We start from the raw sequence: 26426 nt of genomic DNA, 5'->3' as shown, positions 1-26426 counted from the left end.
CTTTTTGGGTCACACCTGGCAATGCCCATGGGTTCCTCCTGGCTCTGCACTCAGGAATCACTCCTGGCGGTGCTCGGGGCACCCTATGGGATGCTGGGAATCGAACCCAGGTCGGCCGTGTGTAAGGCAAACGCCCTACCCACTGTGCTATCGCTCTAGCCCCTATACCCATCCTTTCATGAGTGTACATTTCCCCATTTCCCACCACCAATGTCCCCAGTTTCCCTCCTGCCATCCCATCCCTGCGCCTGGCTGTGTAGTGTTCCAATGTAGATAAGCCAGTTTCTTTCTTTTTTTTTACCTTTGTTTATTTTTTTAAATTTTTTTAAAAAATTTTATTAGTGAGACACCATGAGGTACAGTTGTAGACTTACAAATTTTTGTGCTTGGGTTTCAGTTGTACAATGATCAAACACCCATCCCTCCACCAGTGCCCATTTCCCACCACCACCACGGATCCCAGTATCCCTCCCACCCTCATCCCCTCCATCCCACCCTGCCTCTGTGGCAGGGCATTCCCTTTTGTTCTCTCTCTCCTTTTGGGTGTTGTGGTTTGCAAAAGAGGCATTGAGTGGCAATCATGTTTGGTCCATAGTCTACTTTCAGCATGCTTCTCCCATCCTGGGAGGATCCTCCCAACACCCTTTATTTGGTGCTCCCTTCTCTATCTGAGCTCCCTTTTCCCCTAGCATGTGTGGCTGGCCTCCAAACCATGGAGCAAAGTTCCTGCGACGTCTCGGATAAGCCAGTTTAACCAACTCCTCTGTTCTTGGGGGCTCGGCCCCAGGAGGGTCTTGCCTGCCTCCCTTACATGTCCTCTCCGTCTGCCATCGAAGAGATGTGCATGCTTTTGTCCCCAAGTTGGTGGAAGGCAGTCGGACTGGCCTGAGCTGCTGCCCGGTGACGGTGGGGAGGGGTGTGGTCGCCTGCTCCAGCTTGGGAGGTGGGTGGTAGGGGCAGATGGGGCCTCTGGTCACTTCTTTGTCTGCTGATTTTTGCTCTTTTGTTTTTTTTCAGGGGGCAGGGGTGCAAACCTGGGCTCTTTTGCCTACAGAAGGGGTCGCCGCCCTCAGTCCTGGCTGTGGCTCCGGGGGTCTGCAGGACTGGCCACACTGGAGTGTGGGAGCTCAGGAACCCCCAAACTGTCTGCCCTTTGACCCTTCCCCATCACCCCCTTCCCTGTCTGGTGTCTGTGATGATGGTGGGGGGTACATTGTAGGCCTGGTTGGGGAACTTGCATGAGCTCATGTAGCCCGGATCGTCCCAGGCCTGGGGACCTTGGGCTTGCGCCACTGAGCATGCGCTCAGGGATCACTCCTGGTGGACTCAGGGGGCCCACGTGAGTGCCAGGAGTGACTCCACTTGGCCAAATGCAGGTGCATCCCCGCCTCCAGCCCCCCACCCACGTTCTGTCTCTGGAGACAGAACGGTCCTCTAGGGACCGCTTAGGGTCCCCAGCTCGTGGCCTGGTGTGTCTGGCTGCCGTCCTGACCCACCTCGAGGGCCCTGCTGTGTAGCCAGTCCGAGTGAGGGACGCACAGATGTGGCGGGGCTCTGTCGCTGGTCAGGACACTGGGCTCCGCCCTCTTTCTGGGAACCTACTCCAGGCGCACCTGTGCCTCTTTATTCCCCTGGGAGTGGTACTGGAGGGTCCATTGGAAGCCCCGCGTACTGCCCTGAGTTCCCCCCAGCTGTGCCCAGAGTTCTGGGCCTCTTGTTGGGAGGGGAAGGGCCGTTAGCGTTCTCCTGTGTGCGCATGCGTAGTCCTGACCTTCCTGGGGCCCCAGCTGGCGGGCCCCCGAGGGGCCAGTGGGCCTGGCATTGCGGGTGGCAGCCCCTCCTTCGGGCTGCACGGTGGGAAGGTTTCCCCGTGCACGAGATGTTGGAAGAGGCGGACGGGAGACGCGTTATTTCTGGGGTGTGTGGGAGGCAGCGAGGGGCCCCAGGCGCCCCGGGTTTCTGAGGACGCGCCGCTGCTGTGGGCGCCGGCTCTGCTGCCAGGCAGGACGCCCTGGAGCTGGACAGAGCGCCCCTGCACCTGACTCCATAGGGGGTCCTGGGTCGCAGAGCGTCCCCTCCCCGCAGGACGCCCTGGGCCCCCAGAGCACCCCCACCTGGCAGCCCAACTCTAGGTTAGGAGGAAGGGGCCCCTCTACTTCCTCCAGCTCCCGGGTCCCCACGTCACCCCCCCAGTCTCTACTCCAGGCCTTTCCTGTGTGACAGTGTACAGATGTTCCCCACCTTTTCTGAAACCACAGTCAACGGACACTTCTCCCTCCCCCGGATCTTCACTCCTGACCCTGACCCCTGCAAAGACCCGTCTTTTTTTTTTTTTTTTTTTTTTGCTTTTTGGATCATACCTGGCGAAGCTCAGGGCTTAGTCCTGGCTCTGCACTCAGGAATCACTCCTGCCGGTGCTCAGGGAACCACATGGGATGCTGGGAGTCGAACCCGGCTGGGCTCGTGCAAGGCAAACGCCCTCCGCGCTGTGCTATCGCTCTAGCCCAAGACCATCTCCTGGATGAGGCTGCCTTTGGGGCTCCGTGTAAACGTGACTTTCAGGGTCATTGGCTTAGCACGCTGGGTGGGACTGGGCTGCAGAGGTGCCCCGCAAGCGCAAACCAGGAATCACGTGGTCCTCAGGGGAGCAGGTGGGAGGAAGGGGTATCAGGCCGGTGGGGGCCCCCGGAGTGCAGTGGGCGGGGCCTGTGGGCGGGGTCACAGAGCTGTGGGCGGGGCGTGTGGGCGGGGCCTGGAGCCCGGGCACAGGCCGTGGTCGTCTGCTGCTCCCTGGTGGCTTCTGAGCGCCTTCTGGTGACGTAGGGGACTGCGGGTGGCGAGCCTTGGGCTTTCCTCTCTGCTTGAGGCTGCTGGTGCCGGGCCTGATAGATGGGAGGGGGTCACAGTTCAGGGTTCCCTCGAGGGACTGCATCCCACCCGCCCCTTCCCCAGACCAGCAGGCCCCACATCCTCTAGACTTGGGGCCGCGCCGTCGGGTGGGGGCAGGGGGCGGCTGGCAGGGCGTCTGCCTGCTGAGAGGGGCACATGCCCGTGCAGGCAGACAGACCCCCCCCATGGGTGCCCCGGCCCGGGCTCCCGCCGGCGGCTCTGTGCCGACTGACCGGAACCCCTGTCCGCAGGTTCGTGCTGGCCGTGGGCAGCGCCGTCTTCGATGCCATGTTCAACGGGGGCATGGCCACTACGTCCACGGAGATCGAGCTGCCCGACGTGGAGCCCGCTGCCTTCCTGGCGCTGCTCAAGTAAGAGAGGGGGGCAGGGGGGGAGCATCTCCACTCTGGGGTTTCCCTGACACCGCCCCCACCTCCCCCAAGGTGGCTGGGTGGGGCGTCCCGTCTCTTGGAAACAGCCGCAGCACCTTGGCTGCGCCCCAGTCACACTGGTGCAGCCGCTGCATCCTCGGTTGCTTCTAGAACATCACCCCTCCCCCCTTTTTTTGTTGTCTGTGGAGGGGCCTATTCTGCGCGCTTCTTTCCTGGGCGCCCCCAGCTGTGGGGGTCTCGGTGATGTGAGGTTCAACTTCACTCACTGGGTGAGACCAGGGGGGACCTGCCCCAGGCACGGGCTTGAGCTCAGGCTGCTATCTTGTGCTTCCTTTTCTTTGGCTTTTTTGGGTCACACCCGTTGATGCACAGGGATTCCTCCTGGCTTTGCACTCAGGAATGACTCCTGGCGGTGCTCGGGGGACCATATGGGATGCTGGGGATCGAACCCGGGTCAGCCACATGCAAGGCAAACGCCCTACCCGCTGTGCTATTGCTCCAGCCTCTTGCGCTTCCTTTTCGAGTTTCAGAACCATCCTGTCAGGGGCCAGAGCAATAGGACAGCAGGGAGGGCATTTACCTCCCCCCCGAAAAAATCACAATAAACCAAAGAAACAAAAAGAATTGCCCTAGCATTGACTTTTTTTTTTGCCACACCAATGGTGCTCAGGGGTTACTCTGATTCTGCCTTTCGGGATCATTCTGAGTATGCTCTGGGGAGCCCTTTGGGAGGCCTGAGATAGAGCCTGGGTCAGCCGTGTGCAAGGCAAGTGCCCTTCCTGCTTTGCCATCAATTCAGCCTCGTTGACTTTTTTTTTTTTTTTTTGGTTTTTGGGTCACACCCAGCGATGCTCAGGGGTTATCCTGGCTCTGCACTCAGGAATTACTCCTGGCGGTGCTTGGGGAGCCCTGTGGGATGCTGGGAATCGAACCTGGGTCGGTTGTGTGCAAGGCAAGTGCCTTACCACTGTGCTATCGCTCCAGCCCCGACTTATTTTTTTGAGGGGGCCGGGGTTCTAGCTGGGGACCGAATCTGAATCTGCAGCATGAAGGACCAGCGCCCTGCCTACTGCCCTATGGCTTTGGCCGCTACCCCTGCCTCTGGCTTACAGGGTTTGTGCTGTGGGATGGGGCATCCTTTAGGGGCGCTCTAGAATGAACCCACCCACCGCCACCCCATCCAGGTTCCAGGCAGCACTTTAACCAGGTTAAAGGGCCAGGGCTGGGTGTGGCCGGAGCCCTGACAGCGGGTCAGGGGCAGTGGGCGGATCTCTGTGGCCATATAGGTGTGCATGGAGCTGGAGCTCCCGGAGAACTGGACCGTGTGTGTGTGTGTGTGTGTTGGGGGGGTCTGGCCCCTCGCATCCTTTCATGATCGGCCACGGCTTTTATCAGGCCGGTAGCAGGGAACGTTCCTTGGGGCGGGGGTCCCGTGGAGCGGCGACCGGGCAGGGGGCTAGTTCTGGCCCTCCTGCCTCCGCGCTGCCCGGCAGGTTCCTCTACTCCGATGAGGTCCAGATCGGGCCCGAGACGGTCATGACCACGCTGTACACGGCCAAGAAGTACGCGGTGCCGGCGCTGGAGGCGCACTGCGTGGAATTCCTCAAGAAGAACCTGCGCGCGGACAACGCCTTCATGCTGCTCACGCAGGTGCGCCGGCAGGGGGCGCGCTGGCCACCCGGGCGGGCGAGGGGCCGCGTGTGGGCGGGTCCTGTTGTGGGCGTGGCTACTGCTTGGCAACTTCAGGATTTGGGGGGCCAGAATCCAGAGCCCGGAGTAAGTCCTGAGCAACCTCTGGGTGTGACTTTCCCTTAAGACCCTCCAAACTTGGGGTTGGCGAGGTAGCACAGCGGGTAGGGTGGTTGCCTTGCACGCGGCCGACCCGGGTTCGATTCCCAGCATCCGATATTATCCCCCAGCACCGTCAGGAGGTAATTCCTGAGTGCAGAGCCAGGAGGAACCCCTGTGCATCGGCAGGTGTGACGCAAAAAGCAAAAAAAAAAAAAAAAAAAAAAAAAGATCCTCCAAACTTAAGAATTTCAATTCTGGGGGCCCAGGACTTGGATACTTTTTTGGATTCATTTTGTCTTACTGTGGCCCAGAACTTGGGTCCTTTTTGGGTTTCATTTTGTCTTTTTTGTGTGTGTTTGTGCCACACTCTTTGGTGCTCAGGGGTTACTCTGGGATCTGCATTCAGGAATCCCTCCTCGTGGAGTTTGTGACACCCTGTGTGGTGCCGGGGATCGAACCCGATCGGCCACATGCAAGGGTAGCTCCTGCTTGAGTACACTTGTTCCCTCAAAGCCTGTGAGTGGGGCTGGAGCGATAGCACAGAGGGTAGAGCGTTTGCCTTGCATGTGGCCGACCTGGGTTTGATTCCCAGCATTCCATATGGTCCCCCAAGCACGAGCAATACTATCGCGGGGAGGACATTTGCCTTGAATGCAGCCAACCTGGGTTCGATTCCCAGCATCCCACATGGTCCCCTGAGCACTGCCAAGAGTAACCCCTGAGCACCAGGTCACACCAGGTGTGATCCAAAAAGAAAAAAAAAGTGTGGGCACTGTGGCCTGAGTGGGGTCTAAGGAGGTCCGGGGGGTGCCAGGTGACCAGCTGAAGGCTGGGAGGGAGACAGGTCAACTTTCCCTACCCGTCCAAGCAGGAACTTGGACCTTTGGGAACTGGAACCTGAGGGTCCGCCCACACAGGGGTCACAGGGTGGCTGTGGGTGGGGTTCTGCCCAGATGCTGGTTCAGAGTATGGACTCTGGCTTGGGCCTGTGGGGCCTGTTCTCAGCAAGGGGTCCCGGGGGCCGGGTGCTGATGCCTCCCCCGCTCCCGGCTCCCAGGCGCGCCTCTTTGACGAGCCGCAGCTGGCCAGCCTGTGTCTGGAAAACATCGACAAGAACACGGCCGACGCCATCACCGCCGAGGGCTTCACCGACATCGACCTGGGTGAGGCCTGGGGATTCTACTGTGTCCCTCCCCACCGCCACCGGCGACCCCCCAGGGAGCCATGCCCGCTGAGGTCCTCCGCCCCCTCCCCGCAGACACGCTCGTGGCCGTCCTGGAGCGGGACACGCTGGGCATCCGGGAGGTGCGGCTCTTCAACGCCGTGGTCCGCTGGGCCGAGGCCGAGTGTCTGCGGCAGCAGCTGCAGGTCACGCCTGAGCACAAGCGGAAGGTGCTGGGCAAGGCGCTGGCGCTGATCCGCTTCCCGCTGATGACCATCGAGGAGTTTGCCGCTGGTGAGCGGGGTGGGGGGGGTGGGGGGCCCCCAAGACGGGACCAAGCAAAACTGAGAGCCAGCACTTCTCGCCACAGCTGAGCCATCGTGGGAGAAGTGTCACTCTCACTTCAACCTGTTGGTCCTGGAATTGATGTTCCGCTGCCCAACTGGGTGGGGCGAGGCCAGGAGCAGCCTCATTGCATGGGGGCCCCTGCTCGCCCAGTACCAGGTCCTGCAGACCGTGGCTGTGGACACTGGCCAGGTGGGGTTCGGGGGGTGTCCTGGGGTATGTCGCCTCTTTGGTCCACACACGCAGTGCCAGGTGCATCCCAGTGTGACCGCCCGATGGGCTGGGTGTTGTTTCGTGTCGTCTTGGGGGCAGGGTGGCCCTCGGCTAATTTTCTTGAGTTTTGCTTGATCCCCAAAAGTCCCCCTTTCTCCCCAACGCTGCTTGCCCGCTGCCCTCCAGCCTGGCCAGCTACCCCCTGGCCAGCGTCTTAGGCCCCCTGAGCGTCCACCTGCTGAACCCGTCCTGTGGTCCTTGTGTGGGGCTGGCCTGCATTGACACCCAGCCCTGGTTTGAGCATATAACGACTGTGGCACATCTGAGGGGGGTTTGTGTGTTTTGCAGTCATGGCAGTCGGTGTGCGGGGTGGCAGACCTCCCCTTCTGACTGCTCTGCGCAGCCCCTTCCCCTCCCCAGCCAGGCCTGGAGACTTGGGGGAGTGGGTGGGGACCGGGTGGGATTCTGCCCAGGGAGGGAGTCCTGTGCTCCCGCCCCGTCGGGGTGGTGGGGGGAAGGTGCAGGTTTTGAAGGTTCTCCCCGTTCCTGCAGGCCCCGCGCAGTCAGGCATCCTTGTGGACCGGGAGGTGGTCAGCCTCTTCCTGCACTTCACTGTCAACCCCAAGCCGCGCGTGGACTTCATCGACCGGCCGCGCTGCTGCCTCCGCGGGAAGGAATGTTGCATCAACCGCTTCCAGCAGGTGGAGAGCCGCTGGGGCTACAGCGGGACGAGCGACCGCATCAGGTGGGCGGGGCTATGGCTTACGGGGCGTGGCCCTGCGGTGAGGGGCGGGGCTACAGCTGCACCGGGGCGGAGCCGAGCCAAAGGGGAGGGGCAGCCGCCAGGGGCGGGACTTCCACCGTATGGGAGATTCTATTGGTTAAGCCCGGCTACCGGTGGACGTGCCTATGGCAGTGGGCAGGCGGGTGGCAGCCCCTGCTTCCTTGATGGTGGGGTGGGTGAATCTGCGCTGAGCCTGGCCTCTCATCGACAGATTCTCGGTCAACAAGCGCATCTTCGTGGTGGGCTTTGGGCTCTACGGCTCCATCCACGGCCCCACGGATTACCAGGTGAACATCCAGGTACGGCCGCCCACTGCCTGCTGCGCACCCGGCCTTCAGCGTGACCTCGGCGAGGGCCTCCCCATTCTCGGGGGCCTGCTCATGGCTCAGGCGGGTGCCGAGGCCACGGGATGAGCAGCCTTCACCCCTCCCCCCCTCCGTGCCCCCAGATCATCCACACCGACAGCAACACGGTGCTGGGCCAGAACGACACGGGCTTCAGCTGCGACGGCTCCGCCAGCACCTTCCGGGTCATGTTCAAGGAGCCAGTGGAAGTTCTGCCCAATGTCAACTACACGGCCTGCGCCACGCTCAAGGTGCGCTGCCCCTTCGGTTTGTCCCCACCGTGCCCGCCTCCTGCCGCCTGCCCCATGTGCCCCGACCCCCCTCTCCACTACCCCATTCTGATGGGCCCTCCTGTCCCGCCAATCCTCCCCCAGGCCCTGCAGTTTGGGCCTTGTGCCTACCCAGGACCCCTAGATCCCAACTAGGCGAGGGTCTGACCCTGTGATGTTCCACTCAGGACCTCTATACCCGACCCTGACTTGCTTGCCCCACCTGGGACACCAACTTTGATCCCTGCCCAGGACCCGGATCCTGACCCTGACCTTCAGCAACTGCCCTGCCACCGCCCACTTACCCTCTACCCTAATGCCCAAATACCCGCCGTGGGCGGTTCGTCCCGCGGTGCTCACGCGCGCCCCCTACAGGGCCCGGACTCACACTACGGCACCAAAGGCCTGCGCAAGGTCACCCACGAGTCGCCCACGACGGGCGCCAAGACGTGCTTCACCTTCTGCTACGCGGCGGGGAACAACAACGGCACGTCGGTGGAGGACGGCCAGGTTCCCGAGGTCATCTTCTACACCTAGGCTGCTCTGCAGGACCGCGGCAGGGCGGGCCCAACCTGAAGGCTGCCCGGCGGCTGCTATGCCCCAGCTGTGCCTGGCAGCGCGCCCTGCCCACCTGCCCATCTCCCGAGACGGGGACCCTGCCTGGCTGTCACGGATAGGCTGAGGCCCAGTTCCCGGGGCGCACGCTGGGATCCCCGGCCAGGGAGGCCTTGACTTCCAGCCCCCGGGCCACGCGTAGCCATGGGGGCGAGGGTCGGCCTCTGGCGGTCTGGCATGCTGCAGGCCGCCCGCTGTACATAGGTGTCCCCTGCCCTGGGAGGTGCTCCTGACTACACCCCAGCCCCATGACCCGCCCCAGCGCCCTCCTGGAACCAGAGTCTCCCAGCCAAGGAAGGCAAGCCCCCCTGCACCTACCCCACAGGATTTTTTTAAATAAAGGCGAGAAACTTACCAGCGCTCTGGGAGAACTTTGGCTTGGGGGTCTGGGTGCGGCCACGGGACGGGGGTGTGGCCCTGCAACCTAGCCACCGTCAGGGGCTGGGGTCTCCATGGGCAGCACCCCTTAGAGCCCTGCTATTTGCACCTATGCTAAGGCTACCCAAGGGCAGCAGCACCCACCAACTCAGACATCCCTGTCAACCTTGGGGGGGGGGGGGGGACCAGGACTCATGACCTAGGGGTAAAGAGCTGAAAAGCTAGGGAGGAGGTAGCTGAACAACCAGGGGTTCAGGACACAGCTCGTGAGCTGGGGGCTGCCTCCCCCTCACCACATCCCTTCTCCCCCGAGGGCAGGGGGCAGCTGCGCAGTCAGGGTCTGCTCAAGGTCAACCTACCCAGCACCACACGGGTCACCAGCAGTGTGAGACACACAAAGCACAAAGCCCCACACCCCAGCTCTGTGGTCAGCAGTGACCCCTGCGAGACTGAGTCAGGGCTGGCCCCGCTAGTAGTCAGTCCCCACCAACCCCACTTAAGACGAACTTTTAGAACCCAGGGCGAGTAGGGTTCACGATGGCCTTAGCCTGTGGTGTGGCTGATCTGCAGCACACACGGGCCTGGAGCACCACCAGGAGTGATCCCTGACCACCACCGGATGTGGCCCCAAACCAAACTAAATATGTAAAAATGGAAATTTTAAAGTAAATCAAGAGAAACCACAGACTGGAGGTAGGCAAAAGACACAAGTTGGGCTGGCTCCGTTCAGGCTGCAGACAGGAGCAGAGAGCGTCCCAGAGAAAGGCCACCGGGCAGTGAAGTACCCTGGAAAGATGGTCAGTTCCTGACACTTGGGTTCCAGCCACAGGGCTGACAACTCAGCTCACAGGGGGGACCAGCAACCCCTCCTGGCCAGCGCGAGGTCACCCACAGAGCTCTTCCTTACACTGGCTGCTCGGATGCCGGGGACCCCAGGGGTATCGGCCCTCCCAACCGGGCGACGTAGAAACATCCCTAAGCAGATGCAAGCAGGCAGCCTGGGCTTGGCAGGGTCCCCCAAGCTCCGAGTGAGGTGGCACCTCCAAAGGAAACAGGACACAGAGCCACTCCCAGGCTGGGGAGAGCGGGGACACACACACGCCCTCGCTTTGCACACCCCCGCCGGAGTTGAATCTAGAGGGCAGCCTCCTCTGTGCTCGCGGGTCCCATCCGAGCTCCATCCTGAAGCCGGGCAGCCCTGTCCCTTGCATCCTACGTGGGTTCCCTCACTTTTGCCCCCAGCACCCCCTGGCTGAAACCCGGGAGTCTGACAGCTGACCCCTGTTGGCCACAGGCCAGCCAAGCCCACTACACTATAGCTCCAGACCTCCGCATCAGCTCTTGGCGGTCCCAGAAGCGGCCTCTCCCCACTCGCCCACGATCAGAGCTGCCAGGCGCGCCTGCTCCGCACTGGTTTCATTTTCTTTATTTTGTAAAAAAGCCCCTAGTTCTATGGCTTCCAGGAAGCATGGAGACAGGAAGTGCCATTTCTGTACACTTGGTAAAGCAAGACTGACGCCCTCGCCCGCCGGGCTCCCCTGCGCTGCCCCGGGCGCCCTCGGGGCTGGGCTGGGCTATAAGGCGCTTGTCTCCCGGCTAGGGCCCAGCCGGCCGCCCTGGACTGGAGCAGCAGGGGCCGCGCGCAGCCTGCCCGGCTTTGGTGCAGCATTTTGGTTGGGGGCCACCCACCCGCCGCCAACGCCCGCTCCGCGGCGCCCCTGGAGAAATCGCCTTTGGACCCAGGGGCCCGCCGGGCCGGACCGGGCCGGGGCCGCGGAGGTTGCAGCCGGTGCTGGGCGCAGGCGCGGGCCGCTGCCCGGCCCCGCCCACTCAGAGTCTCGGCTCGCGGCGAGCACACACGGGCCCACCTGGGCCGGGGGCCGCGGGGCGTGGCGCCCCCTGGTGGCCTCACTTGCGGCGCTGCAGCGATTTCCTCTTTCTCCGCTTGAAGAAGCAGCAGCACCTGCGGGGGGCACGTGTCAGGGGGGCCGGCGCTGTGCCGGGGAGCCCCCCAACCCCCAGCCCAAGCCGGGGCCTTACTTGGTGTCCTCCGTCACCTCCATCTCGGCAGGCGCCGTGATGGGGGCATTGGAGTGGCCGGCAGTGGGGTCGTCCGTGTTCAGTTCCCCGTTAGTGGAGTTGAGCGCCTGGGGGAGGGGGGGGTCGGGCATGCGGCAGCGGGTCAGGGTTCGGGGTTCGGGGCTCAGAGCCCACCCGGAGTGCTGGGCGCCGCCTCACCTGGTTTTTGCAGTAGAGCTGGGGCTTCTCCCGCGTCTGGGACTGCGCGAACTGTTCGCTGTGGGTCGAGCCGATGGGCGTGGGCTGCGGGCAGACGGTGGGCTCAGTGCTCCCCCCCAGCGGCTGGGGGCTCCGGGACGTCCGCGGGGCCCGCCCCACACACGCGCGCGCCCCCGCGTACCAGCGGCTTCCCGGCCCAGTCGTACTCGTAGTCGAACACGAAGCCGCTGCGGTCGAAGAGGTCGGTGAAGAGCTTGCGCAGGTAATCGTAGTCCGGCTTCTCGAAGAAGTCCAGGCGCCGCACGTAGCGCAGGTACGTGGCCATCTCCTCTGCGGAGAGAGGCGGCGGGCTGGCCAGGGGGAGCGCGCCGCGGGCCCGGGGGCGGGGCGCAGGGCAGGAGCGGGCGGGGCGGGCGGTGCCAGGAGTCGGGGGCGCCCCCGCCGGGCCTCACCAGGGAAGCTCTCGCACAGCACCTCGATGGGGGTGGCCCTCTTGGTGTCCCCGATCTTCTGGTAGCGCTCCTTGAGCGTGTCGGCCTGCGGGGGCGGGGGAGGGGCGTCCAGGGTCAGTGCGGGGCGGCGGGCGGCGTCGGTCCTGCACCCCGCGCCCCAGGCCCCACCTTGAGCCCCTGCCAGGGCAGGCTGCCGCGCAGGAAGTACATGAACATGTGGCCCAGCGCCTCCAGGTCGTCGCGGCGGCTCTGCTCTGCGGGGGGCAGCGGGTCAGCGCGGCGCGGCACCGCGGGGCACCCCCAGCCCTGGCCCGGCCCGGCCCACCTTTGCCCAGGTGTGTGTTGATGCTCATGTACCGCGCCGTGCCCGTCAGGCTCTTGTGCTCGCGGTACGGGATGTGCTTCTTGGTCTCGGGGTCGATGTACTCCTTGGCCAGGCCGAAGTCGATGATGTGCACCGCGTGCTGCCGCTTGCTGCCTGGGCGCCCCACCAGGAAGTTCTCGGGCTTGACGTCGCGGTAGATGAGGCTCTTGGTGTGGACGTACTCCATGCGGGTGATCTAGGGCCAGAAGGCGGCACTGCAGGCCGGGCCACCGCCCCCACCCTCATCCCGCCCGGCTGACCAACACAGGCGGGACGGGCATCACAACGGTCCCGAGCCTGGCCCCGTCCCACCAGATGGGGATGAGAACGGTCCTGAGCCCGGCCCCGCCCCCAGATGGGGCTTGGGACCCGCCCCGCCCACCCGCAGGCCCCGCCCCGCACCAGCTGGATGGCGATCATGAGAACCGTCTTGAGCGTGAAGGTGCGGTCGCACAGGTCGAACAGGTCCTCCAGGCTGGGCCCCAGCAGCTCCAGCACCATGGCGTTGTACTTCCCGCACGGCCCGAAGTAGTACACCTGGGGGACGCCCTCTGCGAGGGGGACCACAGCGGGCTGCAGGGTGACAGCGCCGCACCCCCCCTTCCCCGTCCACGCCGGCCGGGCCCTACCTGCGGTGCTGAGCTGCTTGTAGAAGCGGTACTCCAGGTGCAGCTGCGGCGCCCGGGACTTGATGGGCTCCTGGGGAAACACGGGGGCCGTTACTCCAGGTCTCCTGGGTCGGGAACCCCCCCCACACCCAAACACGGGGCCGGGCGGGCGCACTCACCAGTTTGATAGCTACGTATTCATTTGTATATAGATTCTTCCCTGCGGAGAGACGCCTGTCAACACGGGCCTGCACCCCTCAACCAGGGTGCCCTATTTTCCCCACCCTGCAGCACGTTCAAAGGCTGCCCCCCCCCCCCCTGCTGTGGGATCCACCCCCCACCAGCCAGCCGGATCCTCCTGGTTCCCAACACCCACCCAGTCCCCCCCAGCACCCCCACACCCTGGGGCCTAGGGGGTGGGAAAGGGCCCTGGCCAGGGCCAGGACCAGCTTGGGGGGGCCACACACAGGGTCTGCGCCATCCAGGCCACATCACTCCCTCCTGCTGCCCAGCGCTGCTGCACACGGGCTGGGCTTCAGTGCCGGGGGTCCTGGCAGCAGTCCCGCGGGGCACCTCCCACTGCCACTCGGGAGTCACACAGCCCCAGCCCCAATGGGGGTGCCGAGGGCATGGCAGCAGTGCCCAGGGTCTGCTGTCCCAGCCCACCCAGAGCCACTTTTTAGGGGGGACGGCGGCTGCCAGCTGCGCTCAGGGCTCCATGCGGAGCAGGAGGTGAAGCCCAGCTCCGGCTCGAGCCCTTGGCGTCATCTCTAGGCTGCACTAAACTTTGCGGCTGTTGTTTGGGGCCACACCCAGCAGTGCTCGGGAGCTGGGGGACCGCCTGCTCTAGGTGGGGCTCCAGGGTGCAGGTGCCAGTGACCCAGCCCGGGTCAGCCGTGTCCAAGGCCAGCACCTTGCATGCGCCTCCGCCTTCGACCCCCAGAGCTACTTCTCAGGACGGCTCCGGCAGCCCCCCAAGTCATGAGTGTGGAGGTTGTTGGGGAGCATCAACCCCTTTACGGCTGGGGGGGGGGGGGGCCCGGCCATGTCATAGTGGCGCTGGTGCTCCAGCCCAGGTGTCCTTGGATACCCACTGCCCCTGCCCGCACTGTGTGTGTGTCCAGTTGCTCCACACTGGCGTATCCCCCACTCCATGCAGTTCCTCTGCCGGCCCCGCAACCCCCTCCCCCCCCCGCCCCCGTGCCTGGCTCCACCGTCCCCTTCAGCTTAGGGCCCCGACGGCAGGCGAACCCAGCAGCCACATTGGGGGGATGGGGGCGCAAGTGGGTTCCCGGGGTTGAGTCGGGGTCCTGAGGGGCTGGAGCGGTAGCACAGTGGGTAGGGCCTTGGGCTTGCATGCGACCGACCCGGGTTCGATCGCCAGCATCCCATATGGTGCCCCAAGCACCGCCAGGAGTGATTCCTGAATGCAGAGCCAGGAGTAACCCATGCGCACCACTGGGTGCGACTCCCCCCCAAAAAAGTCAGGGTCCAACTGACTTTTTTGTGTGACTGCGTGGGGACCGGAAGGTGGGTGAGAGCAGGGAAACACGTGCTTTGGTGTGTGGGCCTGTGTCCAACGTATGTGCGTGCGTGTGTTTCGGTGTGCTGTGTCCTCAGGCAACAGCAGGCCAAGGGGCACCCCACGAGGGCGACAGTGCTTTCCCACCTGCTGACGCCCGGGGTCCCTGGAGGAAGGGGCCGGCTCCTGCGCCCCAAGCGCCCAGCTGGTCGGCTGCCGCTGTGACAGATTTGGGGCCCAGCGGGAGGAACCCCGCAGCCACGGTGCAGAGCCCCGAGATGCCGCGGCTGCCCCACTCATGGGGCCCGGGGAGCCCAGGTGGGGGAAAATACGTGCTCTCACCTGTGCTGGCCGGAGCTCAATCGAACACAGACGTGGGGGGAGCCAGAAGGTCACCCCACGCTGCCAGAAGGCTGTAGACACCCGGCCCAGGCAGCTGCCAGTGCCAGAGGACAGCTGGGCTGTGTGCACGCGCACGGGGGGGCGTGTGTGTGTACAGAAGCGTGCACGCGCACGCACGTGTCTAAGGTGTGAGGGAAAAGGGTGGCCCCATGAAGGAGGCGGGAAGGGAGATCCACGGGGAAAAGGGCCCCCAGGCCAAGCTGCAGGGGGGAGAAGAGGAGGCGGGACTTCCGCGCAGGGCAGGTGGGGCCCGTGAGATCCCCAGCACCACCTAGGGATGCCCGGGCTCTGCCAGGCCCACTCGGGTGCTGCCGGGCGTGGCCTCGAGGCCCCACACAAAAAACATCCGGCGGGCAGGCGGAGGGGCAGCGAAGGCCTCATCACGTGGGCATGTGGCCGTGCCCCGGGAACCCCCGGCAGGAGCCCCAGCAGAGAAGCGAATCAACGGGAAGCTGCAGCCGGGAACCAGGCAGGACACTCGCCCCCACTGGGGCCACCCCAGCTGCCTCCAGGACAGTGGCCCCTGAAGGTTGATGTGGGCGGGGGGTGGAGGGGTATGGGGGTGGCGGAGGGGGGTCCCGGGACAGGACTGGGGGCAGAGCCCACTTCCACCGCCCTGGCCGGCATTTCCGAGTGCCACATAAATAGCAGGAGAGGACCAGGGGGTCCATGGTCCATACTGGGGGGCGGGGCTGAGTCAGGACGTGGACCCAGGGCCCCCCACACCCTCACACCCGCTCCGGAGCACGAGGGGGCGCCGGGTGGGGACTCGGGTCTGCGGGGGCCGCCTGGGACTCACCTAGCCGGAGCTCTCCGAAGTTGCCGCACCCAATCTTCTTCCCGACCCGGAAGTTGGGGCCCACCATCAGGACCCCCGAGCCGGCTCCCGCGCCCCGCACGCTGTGGCTGGCGCGGCTGGCGGACTTGGCCATCTTCCGGCCTTCGTCCGTCTCCCCTTTCCCTCCTTTCTTGTCAAAATCCATCAGTTTGTGGTACCCCGGCCTCTCCACGGTTCCGCTGCGGCGGGGCCTGCGCGGTGTGGCTGTCGGGGGGCTAGCACCCCATGGGCCCGCGCGCTCCTACTGAGTCGAGGCCGGCCCGGCGGCCGCCAGCATCGCGGGGGGCCTCAGGGCGGGGCGGGGCGACGACACATGCCGCGGGGGTCTGCGCCTCAAGGCTCGGGGCTCCCAGCTGCTGAGAGAGAAACAGGGCGGCGGTCAGTGGGGGGCGGGGAGGAACCTCCACTGGGGGAGATGGGGGGTGGCACACCCAAGGGCCACACGGCGACAGGGGGGCCGGGATGCTGCTCCCCAGAGAGGAAGCGGATCCGCCAGAGGGGAAGTTGGGCGGGGGGACCCGGGTGACCCGCAGACAGGTCCCATGCCAGCGTTCCCCCACCCCGCCCCGGGAATGCCGGGGGTTCTGTTCTGTTTGGCCGAGGGGCTGCACCCAGGGGGCTCAGACAGGACGGGCAGGTGGGAGCCAACTCTGAGTGAGCACAGGGTGGGGGGCACGGGCACTCTGGCATGGGGACGCAGCGACCCTGCGCTGGCCCCCAAACCCGCAGACCCAGGTTCGATTCTTGGCACCCCCACAGGGTCCCCTGAGCCCTGCCAGGAGCAAACCGAGGAAGCCCCGAGCACCAGTGGTATGGTCCCCCGAACAAAAACAAAACACCCCCGTCACTCGTCTATGGTTCTAGAACATTCTCTCACCCTGGAGGAAGCCCGTGCCCTCCCCCAGCCACCATTTCTTGTCTACAGAGGGGCTGCTTCTGGACGTTTCCATCCCTGGAGGGAGCGGGGGCCGCCTCAAGGGGTCTGGATCCATCCCTGAGCATCTTGATTTGGGGGGTTATCCCGGTGGGGCGGGGGTCAGTCGCCTGCCCCAGCAAGGTCTTGCGGTGCTCCGGGGATGCAGAGGCAGCCAATCGGTCCCAGGGGCCCCGTCTGTAGAGCACCAAGGCCCTACCTGCAGCTGGGGCTCTGGGGGGGGGGGCGCTGTCCCTCACCCCCGCTGCCCCTGGGGTCCCGGCAGGTTCGGGCCGCTCTGTGGCACAGTGGGGTCACCTGCCGTGTCCTACTGGGGAGCCTCCACCTTGTGGGGGTTAGTCCCCGGGGGCCTAGGAACACCCTCTGCCTGGATCACCTCCGTGAGGTGCCAGTCCCCAGGGTGACAAAACACAGTGCACAGCCCCCAATCTCTGAGCCTTTGCAAGGTCTCCGGACCCTGGTCCTTACCCCCACCCCCGCCGCCCTTTGCAGTCCAAGCACCTGAAACACCAGAACCCCAAGGCATGGGGTCCAAGAGGCCTGGTGTAGGGAGGCGGTGGAGGGGATGGCTCCAGGGCCGAGGTCCCCTCCCCATTCTGCCGTAGGGGGATGCAGGAACATCTGTGCGGGCCATAAGGTACTCCTGGCATGGGGGGCCTGGCTGCCAACCACACCCCAGAAGGCGGCATCAGGAGTCGGGTAAGTGCCACGTGGACCTTGGGGAGCCCACGGTGCTGGCCGGTCAGGGTCTCCCTCTCCACCGTCTTCCCCCCGGAGATCCCAGCAATCCCCAGCAGGGCCCCTCCCCACCCCCTGGGGGGGTCACCCATAGCTCCCCTCCTGAGCCCACGCAGCCCCCAAGGAAGAAGGTTCCCCCAGCACACACCCTCTGCAAACTCACCAGACCACCCTGGGGGCCCCCGCTGCACGCCAAACCCACCTCCCTGCAGGCACAAGCTCGGGACCAGATGCAGTGGGGGTGGGGGGGTTACGCCTATTCCCAGGCCCAGCGGGGTGACCATGCCGGCACACTGCAGCCCCTAACACTCAGAGCCCCACTTACTGCAATCAGAGGCCCAGGAAGGGCCTGAGGGGCCTCCTGACACCCTGGGGGGCTGGGACCCTGCTGGCATTTGGGGGAAAGGCTCCAGGCTTGGTGGGTACCTTCCCTTCCACCAGCATCCGGACAGCCCGGGCCCAGGGACGGTCCGGGCAGACCCAGGTGCTCAAGGGCTAGGCCTTCCAGAAAGTTCCAGATATGAAGGTAACATCCTCCAGGGAAGGGATCAGGGTGCCCAGACGACCCCCAGAGATGGACACGGCCAGGACAGGACCCTCCAGACAGGAAGTGGGATGGGGAAGACTGCTGGCGGGGGCAGGCTTCCTGCAGAGGAGCTAGAATGTTCTAGAAACAGAATTGGTGGCGGCGCCGCTCTGAGAGCACAAAACCACAGAGCTGCACCCTCGGTGAACTTTCTGAGCCAGGAAACCTGGGCTCCAGGGGCGGGGCCAGCAGGACGGGGAGGCCCAGCCCCCCACACCCCCCTGCACCCCAGCTCCAGTCACAGGTCCCCGACCCCCGGGTGTCAAAGGCAGAAGCCGGGGGAGGAGGGGGGGTGTCAATGAAACCGAAAACCTGTAGAGAGGAGCCGCGCGGGGAGCCCAGGAGGGCCAGGAACCCCCAGACTCAGCCCAGGACCCAGATACTGGCTCACTAGACCGGGTACTCCCCATGCCCAGGGATCAAGTCCCTGCTCAATCTCCCCACACGGCTTAGCCCTGAGTACACACACACATAGGCACACAGACATACAGAGACACACAAAACAAACATACAGAGACAAAGAGACACAAACTCCACATACATACAAAGACACACAAACCCAGAGAGAGACACAGACACACACACAGACACGCAAACAGCCACAGACACAAAAACAGATTCAAGCCACACACGAACACAGACAAGACACACAGACACACACACGCTGGTTCAGAGGCCTCCCACCAGGGCTGCGCTGGGTGACGTTCTGGGTGCCAAGGACTAATCTGGGGGGGACACATGCACGTCCTCCGCTGCCCACTCACCCCACACCCAGCTCTGGCTCAGCACCAGGCCCCCAGCCCCCACACCAGGCCCGAGAGACGGGTCAGCGGGGAGGGTACCAGCCTCCCCGCGGCCCACCTGGGTTCAATCTCACCTGGATTGGATGCCTGGCACCCCATATAAGCAGTCAGAAGTAAGCCTGGAGCCCCACCACAAGAGACCCCCTCAAGCTCCCGCCCCACTTTCTGTGGCGTCCCCTAGTGTTGTGAGTGAGAGCAAGAAGCTGAGAGGAGTGCCTGCCTCAGACCTGCTGCCTTGACCAGGGAGACCCCCGCACCCACCGCAGCCACAGGGCCTGGTGCTCCATGCAACCCACCCCCACCTGCTGGGTGCAGGGCCTCCCCAAGAGGGCACTCCACTGAGGACCCCCGAGTCCCCGCCCTAGGCAACAGCCTCCCCTGAGAGTCCCTTGGGGGCTCCAGGATGGGGTGTGCGCTCTGGTGTGTGTGGGGGGGGGGGGGTCGGCGGTGGCATCCTGCTACACTCAGAGGCTGGTTTCTAGGAGGGGGCCAGGTGAGAGACCCAACTCAGAGGCAGCAGGGAGGGGCTCCACTCCCCCTTCACCTCCAGGAGCTGCCCAGGCCCACAGGACCCAGGAGGTACCAGCAGAGACCCACCACCCCCAGACTGCACCCAGACCAGGATAGGAGGGGGCCCTGCTGCAAACATCTCACCCAGCCGCTTCCTCCTGAGCAGGGGACCAACCCGCAGGCCAGGGCTGCCTCCACCACCGGCAGCGACACTGCACCCAGTCTGCTCAGAGGCTGACACCAGAAGATCAAAGGGACCCGGGGTCCCCTCTCCCCTGGGGAGGGGGCTCTACTCGGACCTCCCGTTTGAGTGAGCCCGCCCTTGCCCCCCCCCCCGTTTCCGGTCCAGCCCTAGGTGGGCAGGAGCAGAAATGTGGGATGAAAAGGGGAACCGGTGGGCACCGACGGGCAAGAGGACCCAGGGCTGGGGAAAAGGGGGGAGAGGGAGGGACCCCCACCCTCCAGCCCCTCCCCGCCGGCTCCTTTCCCACAATTTGGTGGGGACACCCGAAGAAAAAACAAAGTTCCGGTAGCAACCGCCAACTTCCCCCTTTTGAACCTGGGGGGGCCCCTCGTTTGCCATCTGTTCCTCGCAGAGGGAGACCGGCTGGCTGGGGGGGGGGGGCCTGGCTCCCCCCATCTGGCCTCGGCGCTTTTGTGTGAGCCTTTGAGCTCTCCCATACCCCGGCGAGGGCAGAACCACCCACGGCGGCCTGGGGGGGTCGCCCCGGGGAGCCCCCGGGGAACGGGGCCTCTGGGAAAGACGTGGATGGGGAGAGGAGGGGAGGACCCCTCTTGGCCACCTCCGGGACCTCCAGGGCCACTTCCCGAAGACAATGCCCGGCGGGCCCCAGAGACCCCCGAGGGGCGGCCTGCCCGCCGCCCCGCCGGGCAGGGCAGCGCCCGCCCCCCGCCCACCCCCCGCGGGCAGGCGGGCGGCGCTGACGCTGGGCTCCGAGTGTTTCCGGAAAACAAAGCCGGTGTCCAGGGCGGAAGGGGGAGGCGGGCCGGCCAGCTCGCTCCCGGCGCGCCCGCAACAGGTCCCCCCGCCCGCCCGCCCGCCCGACGGGGCGCAGGTGCCCCCCGCAACCTGGACGGGGAGGGGGGACCCGGGAGGAAGCGCGCGGGGCTGGGCGCCGGGAGGGGGCGGCGGAGGGGCAGGGGGGAGGCCGGGGGCCTTCGGCAGGGGGGTCTGGGCTGGGGGAGGGGGGCGCCCAGTTGGGGGGGCGGCGGGGACGAAGTAGTGCGGGGGGCGTGGGGGGGAAGGGCGCGCTGCGTGACGCCCGGCGGAGTCGGAGCAGCTGGCCGGGCGTGGGGGAGGGGCCGTGGGGGAGCGCGCGAGCCGGCGGCGGGAGTTGGGGACCCCCGGGGAGCGGCGGTCTCGGGGGGGCGCGCTGGGTGCCGTCCCGGGGCTAGCAGGTCCCGGGCGGGGTGGGGGGCTGCCAATGGTCGCGCCGACGAGGACGGGACTCGGGGGTGGGGGGAGGGCGCCCCGCGGGGTGTGCGGCGCGGCTGCGGGGGGCCGCGCGTTGGGGGTCCTGCGGCCGGGGAGGCGCGGGGCCCCGGGGAGCGGGCCCAAGGGCACACGGGCTGCGCCGGCGCGGGTCCCCGGGGTGCGGGGGGCGGCGGGACACCGGGGGTCCCCGGAGCCCGGGTCCGGGCGGCCGGGCGTGGGGTCGGCGGGAGCGGGGCCGGGGGGCCGGGGTCCCCCCGCGTCCGGGAGCCGGGGCGCCGGGGTCGCGGGGCCGGGCCCGGGGGCGGCGCGCGCGTCCTACCTGTCGGCGTCGCCGAGTCCCCGCGGCTCCCTCAGCGGCGCGGCGCCGGCCCCCGCGCCCGCGGGCCCCGCTCGCGCTCCGGCTCGGGCTCCGGCGCCCCGTCGGGCCCCTGCTGCCGCGCCGCCGCCGCCGCCGCCGCCGGCCTCCGCATGCTGGGCGCGGGCCGTCCCCGCCGCGCGGGCGCCCGGCTCGCACCGCGTCTCGCAGCGTCGCCCCGGCCCGCGCTTACGCCGCCAGCGTCGCCGGGGGCGGGCCGGGCGCCCAGTGCGCAGGCGCCGGCGGGCGCGGCGCGCGCTGACGTCACAGCGCGGGGCGGGGCCTGCGCGCGGGGCGGGGCCTGCGCGGCGGCGGCGGCGGGAGGCGGGAGGCGTCGCCGCCGCGCTCGGCCGGGCGGGCCGTGGGTCCCGCACGCGCGCGCGCGGGGGAGCCGGCGGCGAGCGCCCCGGGACGCGGCGGCGGCGGCGGCGGCGGCCGCGAGGACGCGGGGCCGAGGAGCCGCGTCGCGGCCGCCCGCCCGCACGGAGGGCGGGACCCCCGCCGTTGCCGTGGCGACGCGTGGCCGGCCGCGCCGCGTCTGTGACGTCACGGTCTCGCCACCTGACGTCACGAAGGCGGCGCCGCGGGGCGTGGTCAGCGAGGGGGGCGAACGGCGTCTTCCGGGCGGGGCGCTGGGGGAGGGGGAGGTCGCACGGGTTCTGGAATGTCTGGCCCGTCACTGTGGGGGTCTGGGGGTGGGGGGGACGGGAAATGCTGACGTCAGCGGGCCGCCAACCGCCAGTCGCCGGCTGCGGGGTCAGTTGGGTCCCCTCCCCACCCATTCGGTGCACTGCGGGGTCTCCCGGGCCGTGTGCAGGCTCACCGGTGCATCCTGCTCGGCCAGCCAGCGCGCTCAGGCCCCTGAGACCGCGAGCTCGGGGTCACCAGGAATCCCTCCCCCCCTCCTCCGCACGCTGTCCAGTGCGCTGAGGGCCACTCAGTCCTGCCCGCAGCGTTGGCAGCCGGTGACCGCCCAGAGCGCCACCGTGAATTCCCACCCCCCCCAATAGGGGGCACCCAGCTGCCCTCACACCCCCCTTGCCGGGCATCCCTCCTGGGCAGGGCTGGTAAATTTCTGCAGAAGACACCGCCAGTGCCAGCCCAGCGGCTCCCAGAATAGAAGTGAGCTGTGCCCCTGGGAGTCTGCCCCTGCTGCGCCTCCCCAGGGAGCCCCGGAGCCCCGGGGGAGTGGGCGCCGCGCTGGAAAAAGGCCACCCGAGCTCCCTAGAGGACAGCGGGGAGGGCATGTGCCTTGCATGCCGCCTGTCCAGGTTTGGTCCCCGAGCACCCCATGTGGTCCCCAAGCAGTCCCCCGGTGAGCCCAGATCCAGGAGTGAGCCCTGAGCACCACCAGGTGTGACCCCCAAATAAAAACAAACAGGCCACAGTGCTTTCAGATGCCGATCTCCGTTTCAGGGTGCGACTGAGTGGACGGGTCCAAAGGGCTGCACAGTTAGAGTGATCAGGCTGGAGAGAGACTTCAGGGTGCTTGACTGGACCCCAGTCCTACCAGGAGGGAGCCCTGAGCACGGGCCCCTGAGCACCCTGGGTGCAGCCGTCCTCTCGCAAACAACACCCAGATCTCCCAGTGGCCATCTCTAGGAGCCATGACTGTCCCGTCGGCAAGAAAAACGGGCGTGTGTGGGGAGAACTGGAGCAGGAACGTGGAGTGACCAGGTCCAAAGTGGCAGGGGCTCTCTCGTTCCACAGCCTGTGCTAGGTCGCCACCTCCAGGAAGCCCTCCATGTTCCCTCCACCCCCAGGGTCTTTTCTTCCTTGCATGCCCTGCCTCTTCACTCTCCAGAAGCCTTAATGATGTGGGAGCACGTCTGCTGGAAAAGCCTGTCCACCGGGCACTGTGCCTGTGTCCTTAAAGGGCGTCCAGGGTGTGCGTGGCAGCCAAGGAAGGAGGTGCCCACAGCTCTGAGGCCCTCCACCCACCGGGCATGGGGAAGGGCACCCTGTGTTCTGGCTTTGCCCCTGGAAAAAGCAGGGCAGCTCCGGGCAGCTGGAAAAAGGTGAAAGAGTGAGGCCCAGGCTGGGGCCTACCCAAAAGAGGCTGTGTGACTGTGGGTAAGCCCCAAACCTCTCTGGTCTTTTGCCACGTCCTCAGTCATGCCGGAAGCCACCAATGAATGAAGTCCCCATCCCATTGTAAGACCCTGTGCTTGGGTTGACTTCATCGGTCTCTCATCACCTGGGGTCTTGGGAAAAGCCCCCCTGGGTTCCTCATTTATTTATTTATTTTGGCTTTTGGTTTTCACACCCGGCGATGCTCAGGGGTTCCTCCTGGCTCTGCACTCGGGAATTACTCCTGGCAGTGCTTGGGATGCGGGGGGATCGAACCCAGGCCGGCTGCATGCCAGGCAAACGCCCTCCCCGCTGTGCGATGCTCCAGCCCAGCCCATTTCTAACCCACAGCCAGTGTGAGCCTCCGAATCCTGCTTCCTTCTCCCACTTTATCCCTGAGAAAAGGCCACAGAGAAAAATTCACCAAATCGGGGCTTGTGTCCCAGCCCTCAGAATATGGCACAAAGGACCGGATGGGGAGAGAGCACAGCAGGGAGGGCACTGGCCTCGCACGCCACCAACTCAGGTTCAATGGAGCAGGAACATGGAGTGACCAGGTCCAAAGTGGCAGGGGCTCTCTCGTTCCACAGCCTGTGCCAGGTCACCACCTCCAGGAAGCCCTCCATGTTTCCTCCACCCCCAGCGTCTTTTCTTCCTTGCATGCCCTGCCTGTTCACTCTCCAGAAGCCTTGACACCCTGAGTCAGCCAGGAGTGATCCCCGAGGACAAAGCCAGGAGCGGCCCCAAGCTCCGCTGGGTGTGGCCCCCCCCCCCAACAAAAACAAAGATTCCTGCAAATGAGAAACACCGGTGCCCTCTCCCCACCCCAAGGCTGCCCCTCACCATCCTCGTTTCCCAGGAAATTCCACACAGCTGTGGGGTGTGGGCAGGAGGCAGGCGGGAAGCGAGGAAGCACCCCCTTCCTGTTCTGGTAAGCGTTTCCCGTTTCATCCACCCACTGCAGAGACCCCAAGCAAAGACTCAGGGCCACTCCAGTTCCAGTCCAGTAGTTTTTTTCTTTTGTTTGGGGGGGGGGGTCTTACCCTGTGGTGTTCAGGGCTCACTCCTGGCCAGGCGATAGGATCCTATACAGCACCCAGGATGGAGACAGCTGTGTGCAGGGCAAGTTTGTTTGGGTTTTTTTTTTTTTTTTGCTTTTTGGGTCATACCCAGTGATGCTCAGGGGTTACTCCTGGTTCATGCACTCAGGAATTACTCCTGGCCGTGCTCTCGGGGGGACCCTATGGGATGCTGGGAATTGAACCCAGGTTGGCTGCAGGCAAGGCAAACGCCCTCCCCGCTGTGCTATCGCTCCAGCCCCAGAGCAAGGATTTTAACCCCTGCACTCACACCCTAGCCATAGCAGGCTTTGCTTCCTGGGGGGAGGAGGGGGGACACACACCCAACAGTGCTCAGGAATGACTCCTGACAGTGCTCGAACATTGCAGCCACAGTTCCTGGGTAGCTGCCGACCTTATCCACAGAGACACTTGGGACCGAGACCAGAGCGACAGCACAGCAGGGAGGGAGCTCACCTTGCACACAGCCCACCTGGGTTCGATCCCTGGCATCCTATAGGGTCCCGGAACAGCACCAAGGGGGATTCCCGAGTGCAGAGCTAGGAGTCAGCCCTGAACACCACCGGGTGTGGCCCCCAAACACTCAGGGGCCTGGGAGTAGAGAGGAGAAGGCTCTTAGCTTGCTGACAAGGATTCGATACCAGCCCTGCAGATGGTTCCCCAGCCCTGCCAGGAATGACCCTCGAGCAGAGCCAGGGCCCATCCTGGCTGGGTGCGGCCATCCCACTAAAAACAGGGCTGTGGCGTGCATACGCCGCCCGAGCCCATGTGCTGCTTGTGCCCACGTGGCGCCTGCATCTCCCCTCTTGAAACGTGTACTTTCATGTCTAATGCTGGGACGTGTGCAGGGCCTCTCTCCGCCCCCTGGAGAAGTCCGTGCGCTCTCCCGAGCATGTTACTGTACTCTCTCCCTCTTTATCGCCCTCCTTTCCCTTCCGAAAACCTCCAAATAAAATCCATGTTATGGGGCCGGAGTGACAGCACAGCGGGTAGGGCATTTGGCTTGCACGTGTGCAACCCGGGTTCAAGCCCCAGCATCCCATATGGTCCCCCAAGCACCGCCAGGAGTAACCCCTGAGCATCGCTGTGTGATCCAAAACCCCCAAACCAAAAATCCGTTTTAATTCAAAAATAAAAACGGGGTTGATAAGAATAAACACGGGGTGGGTCCACAGGCAGCTCAAGGAGAAAGCCAGGGATGACCCACACCCTACAGGTTCAGAAGAGCACAGGCCTCCCCACCCACGCCCCCAAACACACACACCCGCCTCTGCATTTGGGACTTCCAGTCCCCAGAATCAAAACAAAGAACTTGGGACTGAAGCGATAGCACAGGGGGGAGGGCGTTTGCCTTGCACGCGGCTGACCCAGGTTCGATTCCCAGCATCCCGTATGGTCCCCTGAGCACTGCCAGGGGTAATTCCTGACTGCAGAGCCAGGAGTAACCCCTGTGCATCGCCGGGTGTGACCCAAAAAAGCAAAAAAAAAAAAAAGGAAGACAATTTGGTCCACTGATGCTGGCAACCACGCAGGCCACACCCACAGTGCACACAGTGCCTGTATCTGGGGATCCAACCCAGAGCCTCGAGTATGCCGGGCAGACGTTCTACCACAAAACCCACCTTCCCAGTTCCCAGTCCTCCCCAGGACTCTTTGTCTCTTTGTCTCTTTGCTCCTGGGGGGCCGGCAGCTGCCAACCAGACCCTGCTCCCCAACAGGTAGAACCTCCCTCTCACACCTCACAGCTTGGCCCCACACTCAGCTCCAAAAATGAGCCCAGACTATCTACCTGGCTGCCTCCAGGAAGTCCCCGGGATTTGCTTTTCGGGAGTTTAATACATTCACTGAAACTTTTGGTTGGGGGACATTAGCGGGATCCCTAGATTACCCCCAGAGGTGGTTGAAAGGAACAAGAGGCCACCTTCCAGAACATGCTTGGAGCTCTGGCCTCTCCCCCTCCTCCTCTGCCCAGTCACCAGATTCCAATCTCGGCTTTTCGGGGCTCCGTGAACTCCTTGTTGGGGCAACTATAGCCAAGTCGCCCTGTAGGTGTGAAACAGCAGATCTGGGGGGCAAGAAGACAGTGGTAGAGGGCGCTTGCCTTGCACATGGCTGACCCGGGTTCAATTCCCTGAACCCCACCAAGAGTGAGTCCTGACCGCTGAGCCAGGAGTGATCCCTGAGCATCGCTGGGTGTGGTCCCCCAAACAAAACAAAGACACAGATATGCGGTGTGGGGAGGGCACGCAATGGGCTGGACTGTGGTGGCTGGACTTTAAGACTGCAAGC

At 65.0% G+C, this 26426-nt stretch overlaps 2 protein-coding genes across 4 annotated transcripts in view; one reads left to right on the top strand and one right to left on the bottom strand.

Moving 5' to 3' along the window:
* Positions 1-8850, top strand: part of MKNK2 (MAPK interacting serine/threonine kinase 2) — a 37778-nt gene extending 28928 nt beyond the window's left edge. Inside the window, exons 14-21 of one of the 2 annotated variants that reach the window (XM_056112767.1) lie at positions 3141-3260; positions 4775-4931; positions 6130-6235; positions 6331-6528; positions 7345-7537; positions 7788-7875; positions 8025-8171; positions 8565-8850. In XM_056112767.1, coding sequence (XP_055968742.1) covers positions 3141-3260; positions 4775-4931; positions 6130-6235; positions 6331-6528; positions 7345-7537; positions 7788-7875; positions 8025-8171; positions 8565-8726 — 1171 coding nt within the window. In that variant the 3' untranslated portion in view covers positions 8727-8850. The remainder of the gene's footprint in view (positions 1-3140; positions 3261-4774; positions 4932-6129; positions 6236-6330; positions 6529-7344; positions 7538-7787; positions 7876-8024; positions 8172-8564) is intronic. The other variant, XM_056112768.1, reaches the window with a different exon arrangement.
* A 1736-nt stretch (positions 8851-10586) lies between these two features.
* Positions 10587-21107, bottom strand: CSNK1G2 (casein kinase 1 gamma 2). 2 transcript variants are annotated; one of them, XM_056112794.1, is made up of 12 exons: positions 20953-21106; positions 15568-15962; positions 13024-13064; positions 12866-12935; positions 12639-12787; positions 12198-12432; positions 12041-12126; positions 11873-11957; positions 11602-11750; positions 11421-11504; positions 11223-11329; positions 10587-11145 (listed from the first exon to the last, which is right to left on the bottom strand). In XM_056112794.1, the coding sequence occupies exons 2-12, from the start codon at positions 15749-15751 to the stop codon at positions 11091-11093; spliced, it is 1245 nt and encodes a 414-aa protein (XP_055968769.1). In that variant the 5' UTR covers positions 15752-15962; positions 20953-21106; the 3' UTR covers positions 10587-11090. The 2 variants fall into 2 exon arrangements, with proteins under 2 accessions (XP_055968769.1, XP_055968768.1); XM_056112793.1 differs by having other exon boundaries at positions 12639-12935; positions 20953-21107.
* Positions 21108-26426: the final 5319 nt, after the last annotated feature.

The sequence above is a fragment of the Sorex fumeus genome, unplaced genomic scaffold (genome assembly GCF_029834395.1).
Source record: "Sorex fumeus unplaced genomic scaffold, SorFum_2.1 ptg000019l, whole genome shotgun sequence".
Taxonomy (NCBI): Eukaryota; Metazoa; Chordata; class Mammalia; order Eulipotyphla; family Soricidae; genus Sorex; species Sorex fumeus.
This window is presented reverse-complemented; position numbering and strand designations above follow the sequence as displayed.

Excerpts from the sequence above, each read along its gene's own strand:
- CSNK1G2 (XM_056112793.1), bottom strand. The coding sequence starts at position 15,751 with ATGGATTTTGACAAGAAAGGAGGGAAAGGGGAGACGGACGAAGGCCGG. Across the intron at positions 12,127-12,197 it reads CAACACACACCTGGGCAAAG|AGCAGAGCCGCCGCGACGAC; the intron begins GTGGGCCGGGCC and ends TGCCCCCCGCAG. Across the intron at positions 11,958-12,040 it reads TGCCCTGGCAGGGGCTCAAG|GCCGACACGCTCAAGGAGCG; the intron begins GTGGGGCCTGGG and ends CCGCCCCCGCAG.